General features: G+C 40.6%; 1 protein-coding gene across 1 annotated transcript; it reads right to left on the bottom strand.

The window, feature by feature from the left end:
• Positions 1–66: 66 nt before the first annotated feature.
• On the bottom strand, positions 67–1,329 carry htr1e (5-hydroxytryptamine receptor 1E). Its single transcript, XM_014144207.2, has one exon. It carries the CDS (start codon positions 1,251–1,253, stop codon positions 108–110), a length of 1,146 nt encoding a protein of 381 aa, XP_013999682.1. The 5' UTR covers positions 1,254–1,329; the 3' UTR covers positions 67–107.
• Positions 1,330–11,538: the final 10,209 nt, after the last annotated feature.

Genomic DNA, 11,538 nt, shown 5'->3' with positions numbered 1-11,538 from the left:
ATTTTGAAAAGCACAACATCACATAGCCAACGAACACACTGCATGTAACTTTCCTTCATACTTTCCCTGATGGGACTATTCTGTACGTTCAACCTGGGCCTGCAAATCTATGCATGCTCCTTTCGTCTGAGCAGTTTCTTAAATGCCAACTTAAAATCCTCATTGAAGCTGGTGTAAAGTAGAGGATTAATAAGTGAGTTGATGTAGCCCAGCCAGGTTAGAAAGTCTGACACCTGGGGTGAGGCAGTTATGACCTGTAGGCCCACAAGGAGCTCCTTCAGAAAGAAAGGCAGCCAGCAGAGGATAAAAGCCCCGAGGATGAGGCCCAGGATACGTGCTGCCTTCCTCTCCCTGGAGGTACAGATCTGGCTCCTCTCATCTGCCCCGTCCATATCTGTCTCGAATGAGGGGATACGGATGGTGGCATTGAGCCTGTCAAACTCCAGAGTGGGGTCTGAGGTGGATAGGTCCGATACGCAGAAGGTGTGTGCCGTACGGCAGTGGTTCAGAGAGTTCTGGCTATCAGTCTTCGTCTGGCTTCGGTTGCTCAAGTGCCGCGATGAGCCCCGTTTCTGATAGAGCGTCTTAGCAGCATTGTAAATCCTATAGTACAAGATGAGAATAAGGGTCATGGGGATGTAAAAGGCCCCGAAGGTGGAGTAAATAGTGTAGCCCACGTGGTCATGCTCTATGATGCACTGTTTTGGGCCGTGGCTACCGGGCCTGTGTCTCCAGAAGAGGGGTGGAATGGATATGAAGACTGAGATGACCCAGATGATGCCCACCATGACAGCTGCCCGGCGGGCCGACCTCTTACGGGCGTACTCGATGGCCTTGGTGATAGCCCAGTAGCGGTCCAGCGCTATGACACACAGGTGCAGGATGGAGCAGGTGCAGCAGGTCATGTCCACACTCAGCCAGGCCTCACACACCACCTGGCCCAACGACCAGTACTCTGTGGCAATGTATAGGATGCTGATTGGCATGACCAGGATAGCTACCAGGAAGTCGGTGAACGCCAGGGAGCAGATGAGGTAGTTGGCGGGAAGGTGGAGCTTCTTGGTGGTGCAGATGGCTGTGATGACAGCACTGTTGGCCAGCACGGTGAGGAGGGTGAGTAGCGCCAGGATAACCACCAGCACCACCATCCTGTCTGTGAACACCACCACAGGGAGAGCGCTGTCTGGAGCTCCTGTGCTGTTGGTGATATTGGGCGCTGTGGAGCTGTCCCCAAGGTCCCTCTCCATCTCCATCTTCCCCAGACAGAGCCAGCTCTCCCCCACTGATGGGCACACTCTGTCCCAGGAATAGGATCCACACTATAGGTCAGTGGTCACACTGTAACACACAAAACAGACATGTACGGTACATTAGAAAGTGCATAAAGATTCATATTTCATAATAGAAAATGTACATACGACTGTCACAGTGACCTTGGTGAAAACTTGTTTTCAGTAGGATACATTCATTAGAATTCAAACAAGTACACTAGACGCAATTTTATGTCATATCTCTTGTGTAATAAGCGCGTAACACTGGAGGGCACAGTGTTTCTTTGCACTAGCAAACTTTAAATTAGTCTTTGTATGTTTCACCTGCCTTTTAATCAACAGAGCTGCCCTTGGCAATTGGAGGTTGTTATACAATAGAAGAAAGATAAACAATAAAGGTAAAATAGTGCAGCCCATGGCAGTAATTGAGCTTCTGAAAGGTGAGGGATTTGGATTTATAGTGGAGATTTTATAATCCAATGTTATTTGGGAGAGGAAGAGCCACTTAACACAGCAAGTACTTGTAAAACTGAGGGGTCCTAAAGTCCTAAAGTGGAGGAAACACTGATAATTGTCACTGATATATTTTTTGTTTTGTCTACAATTAAACACATATAAAGATATATTACTGTACCAATAAGGGGGAAACTGTTAAAACACCCTGGAAGAGAATACCGAGGAAAATATACAGAACAGTGAGTGAATATAATAAAAAATAACAACTCCAGCATACTGGTGATCTTGATGCTCCCAACAATTTAATAGATTATTTTGACCAAGGTTTCAGTCTAAATCAACCTTCATCAGGGTGAGTGAACGTAGCATGTGGCAAGTGTAATTGATGTCAAAAGGTTTATCTCTCTCATACAATGTCTCTCGTCCACTCTGAGAGGCAGAAATATAAGCATTTATATCTGCAGGCAGGCTTGAGAGACTGCTGAAGGACACTGCTTGAGGAGGCAAATTCATTTAGCTAGACTCGGTAGATGGAACATTTCAATGTCAGCTGTCAGCATTGAGATGGTTCACTACTGTCCCTAGTGCACCTCTTAGCACAGACCTCGCCTGAGTCAATATAATTACTGACAGATGGTCCATGCCAGGGTGCCCAGGCTGCTAATGATTTGTATTAGTCAATAAAGCAGAATGAAATTACTAAGACCATCTACTTGGTGAGAGTATAGGGAAACACAGCAAGGATAGCTGAGAAAAAAAGTGTTGGAATTTATAATACAACTCATTCAAGATTATCTAATTTTATAGGTCTAAAATTACTTTAGAGGTCAGTCTAAGTGTCACACAAAAACATTCCTGGTAAATGAGAAAGATTCATTTTTCTCCATAGTTGTATTTCAGTGGACTTTTTTTTAAAGCTACCAAAATTTAATGATAAAGAGCTACACATTTTATTTTATTTGTCACCTGCTCCGAATACATCCGGTGTAGACCTTACTTACAAACCCTTAACCAACAATGCAGTTTAAAGAAAAATAAGCGTTAAGTAAAAAAAGATAAGTTAAAAATAACAAATAATTAAAGAGCAGCAGTAAAATAACAGCAGGGGCACAGGTTAGTCAAGGTAATTGAGGTAATATGTACATGTAAGTAGAGTTAAAGTGACTATGCATAGATAATAAACAGAGAGTAGCAGCAGCGTAAAAGAGGGGGTGGGGGGGGTAGCCATTTGATTAGCTGTTCAGGAGTCTTATGGCTTGGGGGTAGAAGCTGTTAAGAATTAATGGACTACACCTATTTCAAAGATGTAATCTAAATTACCAGTAAGATATGTCTACCTCTGTATTACTCAGCCTGAAGCAATGGTTTCAGACAATTTAGTCAACACTGGAGGTGTCAAGAGGCTTGAAACCAGTTTATTTTCAAAGAATTCTCCCCTCGACCACGCCCACAAATTGGAGAAAACAAACTTTTTTCCAATTGACCCCCATTGTAAAAGAGACAACTTCGTCGTCGATGTTTAGTTATACAGAAATAAACAAAACATGCCGAAAAGCTGCTGTGTTGTTCAATTTACATGTAACCAGGTCAGAAATCCCAACCTACGGTTTGCAACACTCCCACGTAGGGAAATAGAGCCTGCGAGAAGAGCCCTATGGCTCCAGGTTACTCGGCGTGGTAAATGTGGGGACCCTGGTGTCCAAGTAGGCTACACCTAGCTATGTGTGTGGGAAAACATTTAATCACAGGTAATATATTTAACTTGTTTAGTATACTGTAGTCTGTTTGTAACTCCACTGACTACTTGTAGCTGTATAGTTTGTTTGTGTTGTTGGTCTTGGCTAGCTGGTCGGTAGCTAGCTAGCTAGCACTCACGTGGCTGCTAGCACCGTCATCAAAAGGGGCACGAGGGAAGCCATACAATGTTACTTCTTTCTAAGTAATGAGAACTCTCGGTTGCAGGCAATGTTGAAAAGTAATCTTTAGACATGTTGTACTTTTCCTAAATGTTGTTTTGAATTTGAATAAAACAAGCAGACCAAAAAAAATGACACACAAATCAACTGTAAAAGTTGTTCAGGCTCTGGTCTTGTCCCATTTTGATTACTGTCCGGTAATATGGTCATGTGCAGCAAAGAAAGACCTAGCAAAACTGCAGCTAGCTCAAAACAGAGCAGCACGCCTTGTCCTTAACTGCACATACAGATCTAACATCAACAACATGAATGCCAGTCTTTCCTGGTTGAGGGTTGACAAGAGATTAACTGCTTCTCTTCTGGTTTTACGAGAAGTATTACTGTAATGAAATGTACAGATTGTCTGCATAATAAAATAACATTCAGCTCAGACACCCATACCACACGAGACATGTCACCAGAGGTTTCTTCACAGTTCACGGCAACGCACAGTATTATATAGAGCCATGATCACACGGAACTCCCTTCCATCTCCAATTACTCAAGCAAACAGCAAAATTACCTTCGAAAAATATTAAACAACATCTCATTGAACAGCGGGGACTATGAGGACACACACACATTCTAGTTATTTAGCAGACGCTCTTATCCAGAGCAACTTACAGTAGTGAATGCATACATTTCATTTCATGCATTTTTTTTTTGTGCTGCCCCCCATGGGAATCGAACCCACAACCCTGGCGTTGCAAACACCATGCTCTACCAACTGAGCCACAGGGAAGACACACACACACACACACATCATTGTTTTTAGTTGTATTGTTTGTATATATCGTTGTATTAACATTTTTGTGACTGTGCTTGTCTATCAGTGTACCAGTGTTTTGTTACTTGTCATGTTTTGTGTTTTTTTGTGGACCCCAAAAAGAGTAGCTACTGCCTCTGCAGAAGCTAATGGGGATCCAAATAAACAAATAGACAAGAAAATGTAGGTTTGAAAAAGGTCAGGTTTTTTCTGTGAGCCAATGGGGTAACCTAGGTAACCACATGTTGTTTTCCCCAAAGGCGGGCGGGGCCGCAACTTTCTATCTAATACCGACTGGGACTATGCCTTTCAAAGAAGCTTCCCCTCATCACTGGCTTCACCTCTCCAGCACTCTGAGAGAATACAGAGCTGTGTGTGCAATGCATCCTAGTGCCTACCCCTCAGAGCCGACGAGAGCTCCCTTCATGTAACTACTCAGTCTGGCATCTGAAAGGCAATTTTCACTGAGGAATAGGGTCAGCACACCATTGTCACATCATTTATGGTAGAGGAGAGCCAAGAGCTAGCACATTTTGATTTCATCCATGGCTCTGATGACATTCTTTTGTTGCTGATTTCATTAAAGTATTTTAGATAGAACTTGGTCCAGTGCTACTGCTTGTTACTTATTAATGACAGCCTTGCAGCATCGTTGCTTGAATCAGAGAGGGCAATACTCCAAAGGGAAAAAAATATTATTTAGTATGTGACAATCTCAAAGCCACTGACTGATTCTATGTAAATACAACATGATGGGAGTGTTTGAGATGTGTTCATTCCCCAGGGAGATAGAGTATAGTAAAGCAACAAGTGTTCAAATGGCATTATATCATAACTGTCTCAATGAGAGGAAATGGGTCTCTATTCCCTGCCTGAAGAATGATTAATACACACTACACATAACTACACACAGAGTAAAGGAGTGTAATGTTCAATGAGTCTGAGTGATATCTTTATTGAGCCAATATGCAATTATTCATTCTCAAGAAACATGAAAAGCATTTTGAGGAAGCGGTTGCTGGTTGTTGTCTACATACTAAGATTAAAGATTAATATTCATATGAATTGAGTCAAGGCTTATTGATTAAGGATCGGACCCTTTTTTAAATTTTCACCTAAAATGACATACCCAAATCTAACTGCCTGTAGCTCAGGACCTAAAGCAAGGATATGCATATTCTTGATACCATTTGAAAGGAAACACCTTGAAGTTTGTGAAAATGTTAAATTAATGTAGGAGAATATAACACATTAGATCTGGTAAAATATAATACAAAGAAAAAAACATGTGTCTTTGAAATACAAGAGAAAGGCCATAATGTACTATTCCAGGTTAGGCGCAATTTAGATTTTGGCCACTAGATGGCAGCAGTCTATGTGCAACGTTTTAGACTGATTCAATGAACTATTGCATTTCTGTTCAAAATGTTGTATCAAGACTGCCCAAATGTGCCTAATTGGTTTATTAATACATTTTCAAGTTCATAACTGTGCACTCTCCTCAAACAATGGCATGGTATTATTTCACTGTAATAGCTACTGTAAATTGGACAGTGCAGTCAGATTAACAATAATTTAAGCTTTCTGCCCATATCAGATATGTCTATGTCCTGGGAAATGTTCATGTTACTTACAACCTCATGCTACTCACATTAGCCTGCGTTAGCTTAACCGTCCCATGGGGGGGACACCGATCCCATAGAGGATAACCTTTTACTGCACTGGGCTAAATCAGGGTCACACAGAGTGTTGCTTGGTACTCTTAAACAACTGTACTTTGAAAGTATACACCTCACACACATGGTTATGGGCTTTAAAAAAGGAGGAACTTGTACCATGCCAGATATAGACTTGAAATGTATTCCATTTTGAGTTTGCATCCCAATATTACACTTTATATACATCACAGAAGACTCAAATATAACAAAACCCACAAGGCTATCATTAAATTAGAATTAGAATGGGAATTAAAGAAGCATTTAGACGTCCTTCTGAAGAATAACAAGTCCCTCTCAAATGTAATGCAAAAACTCTGTTTTAGAGACTGAAATAACTCTGCCTTGGACTCGGATGCCCCATTAGTTTCCACTGGGAAGGAAGTTAAAAAAAACCTCCAAAGCCACAAACCTCTTCCGCATGCCATATGCTAACCTATGTCCATGACCTGCCTACTAGCCTAAAACAGAATCTGGGCCAACCCATTACTGAGGTCAGCTTCAGCATCACATACCCGATGTAATGCTGTTGTTGATCTTTCAAGAAATGAGCACAAATCCCGCAGTTTGGCAGTTTCAGATGAAGTGACAGACAGAGTATTAGGGGCATAGAGTCCTAATTTGCTATTACTTTTTTATGTAGTCAGAGTCAAGAATCATAGGGAATAAATAAGCCATAGTTGACATCTATTTGTCATCACATTTTACTCACAAACTGATACATTACTGTAGTGTAATAATACTGACAGTAGCGTATAAATTGGACCACATAAATCATTTAAAGCACCTTTTGAGAACAACTAATCAGTCTAATAAAGATTGCTATTTTTCACGAGAGCTGTGCAAAAGTAATTGCTGTAACACAGCCAAGTCTTGAAAAGCCTGTGAGCTAAATTAATAATTCAACAGGACACTGTATTGTATCACACATGACCATGGTAACATTAACAACAACACTTTATAATGCCAACTGCCGTGGAGAACATTAACACCTTCTATTTCTCATTGAAAGCAGCAATCAGCAGTTTAAACAATAACAAAGCATTTTCCCTGCCCCTGTTTCTGTAAAAAGCTGAGGAATGGAGCTGGAGAAATGTAACCACTTTCAAATGCGTAGATAGAGCTATGGATACAAGGATTGAGCATTCATGATATCAACATGATAGTTTTAACCATAGTATATAGTGTTTGTTTACATTTACTTTGTTTAGAAACATTGGAGTTAAACAAGCATATATTTTTAGGTTGTGATGGGTTATGACAGTTGAACTAACCTCATGTGGCGTTTATAAATTATATTCTTCAAGCATCAATGTTCTCTACAGAACTTGGCATTATAAAGGGTTGTTGTGAATGTTACCCTGGTAATGTGTGATACAAAACAGTAGCCTGTTGAATAATTAATTAAGTGGTAAGCAAGTAAGGTCTAAAAAAACAGATTTTCATCAAGTCAAATTAATTAATTTGTTGTGTTAGAGGATTCATGATGCTTGTATCTAAACCAAGGCAATTCATTTTAAGATTGTTCTATACATCAGTTGGGGTCTCTGTAAGTTTCAGGTCCTAAATCTAGCATGAAAGTGCATCCTTGTGGCTGTGTGGGTTAATATAGTCAAAATGCTTGCCTTGGGGTAAGTTGAGCCAATGGCCTTGGGGTAAGTTGAGCCAATGGTTGAGCCAATGGCAAGTTGAGCAAATTGAAGTGTTTTCTTTCCAGGCATAATGCAAGGCATTATAGCTGGGACATGAGGTAACAAGGGCCTATTTTAAAATTGTGTGTTTGTTAAGTGTTAAGCCTGTGTTAAAATATTTTTTAATTATTAAAAGACAAAAAGTGATTGTGTTGAATTGTGTTTGGGAAATAGAGATAAACATGGTTTTAAAAAGGTAGTGGTAATATTTCATTCAGTACACAAACGTGTAGGTGGCTTAACTTACCCTGTCCCGTGGCTCAACTTACCCAATAAACTGTCAAGAGACCACTTTGTTTGGACAAGATATATTTTTAAAACAAATGTTTACTTTAATTCAGTTTTTTTCAGGCATACACAACATCCTGAAAATATGTAGATATCTTTGTTAGAAAGAATACTATACTTCCTCTTGACAGAGTGATGCTGAATGTAAAAAATGCTTTAACGTACCCCACTCTCCCCTACATATTATTCATTTATAAGTACAAAAAATGGTTAGAGCAACTGCAGATTTCCCCTTTAATACTGTTCTACAAACACAGAACCAGAACTCAGAACTGTGCTGTGTGACATACAATAATTTCTAGTAGGGAAATGACGAAGTACTGTAATTCAGAGACATGATAAAATACACTTTCTGTGACCCAATGGCACCCTATTCCCGATTTAGTGCACTACTTTTGAATGGGCCCTGGTCAAAAGTAGTGCACATTATAAGGTATAGGGTGCCATTTTGGACATAACCAACTGTCTTTAACAGCTTTGGTACATTCCAGGTAGAAGACTGTAGGATGACATCTAAATCATTCACTGACTATGCTGACTGGGCTTGATTTTGTAGGGAGCCAGGCAAGTCACACTCAGGAAGTCGGCAAACGATGCTGTTACTCAGCCATCATCTCACCAGAGAAATGGATGGCTTTTCATGAGTGGAGATTGCAATGGTGGTCCTGCATTATCATAAAACTGCCTGTATCACAAGTTGTGGGGGAACAATCCATCATCAACACACACTGGAAACCCATCATAGCCAAAAATGGTTTGATTATATTATTCAAACCTGTTAATGATCTCTTTGCTAAGCCCATTGCTAGAGATAGGGGGAAATGAATGCAAAATTGATAAGGAAAATTCAGATAAACAGGCGTATGTGTTATCTGAAGAAAAGAGCCTGGAGTAAAGAGATGAGGGGAAATAGAAATGGAAAGATAACTATGATAGGTCAGGGGAAAGGTCAATGCATCTCCATTTCCAATTCATATCCAATTAGATATGTTATGACATCCAGGCATATTATTGGCACCTCCACTAGCATCCTGCTCTGGAAGGCATTCTTCCTATTAGTGAGCTTAGACACATTGTGCATCCCAAATGGTACCCTAATCCCTATGTAGTGCACACCTTTGACCAGAGCACTACATATGGATTAGGGTGACATTTCAGACACAGGAAGAGGATCTGAGTATGATGGATCATAAAGAGGGAACAACTGTTCATGACAGGTAGAGGGCTTTATTTTCGGCTGGCGCTAAGGAGGCGCAAGTGTCAAACGCATGTTCATTTGCAATTTTGTCATGTACAAACTGGGTCAACGGCATTTTCAAGCCCTAACGCCAGGTTCGGAAATATACCCGTCTAATATCAGCTAGCTTGCACTGAGGTAAGAGGGGAGGCACTATCTGAGCGGTGTCCTTAAACAGGAGCGCAAAAGTGACAATTTCATGCAGTGCTAATGGGAAGTTTTAAGCATCACAAAAAGCAAGTCTTAACGGTAACACAGTTGATAATGCCATGGATTGTGAGAGCGGAAGCGCAGACTATCCAGCCATAACGCATAGTGCCCATGGAATGAGAGTTGTGCCTTTTGTACCTGTGAATCTCGTATTGAGAAACATTCGATTGTTTTTAATCAAATTAAACGAAATGGGGGGAAACCAAAGTATAGCCTACCCTCCTCTTAATCCAGGCTGGTTTAGCAGCATCGCATAGGTGCGTCTTTTTATCCTGGCCATCAGCCTAACATGGCCTAGAAATAAAGGGGTTTTAAATGGTCTACTGAGAGTACTCTGAAATATTGGAGGTTTTTGCCCTCATGCTTTTTCATTCACATGCATTTTGCTTGTTCAAGTAGGGTATCCATCCGCATTTTCAAAAGAGCGCCCCTCGTCCGATTACCAAAGACAAGCTCCTCCAAACTATTCAGTCCTCCTATAATGCCACATCAATGGCAGATTGTTTTTTTTTTTAATCTGCAAAAATCTGCCTTGTACATAGGCAACAATACAATAGACAGGAGCCTAGTATTTTGTATAGACGTGCAAATGTTTTGCATAAAGACATTTAGGTCTATGTGTTCTTTGCACACACTGCCATGGAACGAGAGAAGCGATTCATGATATCATGCTTCTGACCTGATCCTATTTAGAAATATTGTTGTTGGTTTGAAAATCAGATTGATTGTCTTTCATTTAATTTGATTAAAAAACAAACTTATTAGAATGATTCACCTTCCATGGGTTTATGGTGAGAACGTACATGGCTCGAATGCAATGCAATTTCATCTGCTATTTCAGGAGAAGTGCAAATATGATCTGTAAGATGGTTCCATGATGTTAACAATAAAAATAAATGTACATTTTGAAGCAATGCAATTAGAACAATGTGGACTGCAAACATGTTCAACATATTTAGTAAATATGGGGCAGGCTATTTAACTAACTAAGCTAGAACAGACTAACATTCGAATTGGAGTTGATGACAATGCAATGCATAAAAGCAACCACATATTTAGCCATATAGCACATTATGATTGAAAACCTGGCTCATTCGCGCCACCGCCAGCTACTGCACCCATAATTCCCGTTGTGAAAATATAAAAAATATTTCTGACAAACTCATGAACCTATAACACTACCGCCAGTGCTAAGATTGCACATTGTTGCATTGTGTGTGTTAAAATAGATCCCAGAGAGATGCTGTATGCAGGAGAGCTCATACATTATGGGCCAAACTGGTTAACTTATTCTGGGCTTTGGTGGAGGTAGAATAGGGGGTATTCCCTTTGGGGCCTTTCATGTTTCTGCAAGACAGGCTGTGTAAGGAGGGTTGACACACCTCTATTGGTCAAGAACACAATTCCTGTCCAGTATAAAAGCAACTGATGTACCAATCCATAGAAGCAATAAATCAAATGTGACCGCCTTGAGCACCATTTTTCACCTTGTCTGACATAAACACTTGGCCTATTACTCACCCCTGAACCATGAGACGGTGAACTGAAACATAATGTTCTCAATGTAGTAAGAACAGCTAGGTAGAATAACAGCCAGCTGTGACCCTTCACGATGGAACATCAGCAACAATATATTACTGTGTAGGAAGGAGAAGGACATTGAATGATGCTCCAAGGCAGGGGCCTCTGCCCCCACAATCACCCAATCTGTCACATAGACATTGACTGACCGCTGCTTTCAGGATGCAATTCTTGGTGTGATTGAGAGGACAGACAACTGTTCACCAGGAAGGGTATATGGGGTGCTGTCAAAGGTCGTGAAATCACTATGATGCCAATGCCATGTTTCTGCTTTAAACATATCCAAGATCACAATCTTCAAATGCTTTGGTTTTAACTCCTGTTTTTGATCATAACGGTTTCGCTTGTCATCAGAACATCAGGTAGTA

Source organism: Salmo salar, chromosome ssa15 (assembly GCF_905237065.1).
Source record: "Salmo salar chromosome ssa15, Ssal_v3.1, whole genome shotgun sequence".
Taxonomy (NCBI): Eukaryota; Metazoa; Chordata; class Actinopteri; order Salmoniformes; family Salmonidae; genus Salmo; species Salmo salar.
The sequence above is the reverse complement of the archived record's forward strand: the minus strand, read 5'-3'. Positions and strand labels throughout refer to the sequence as shown.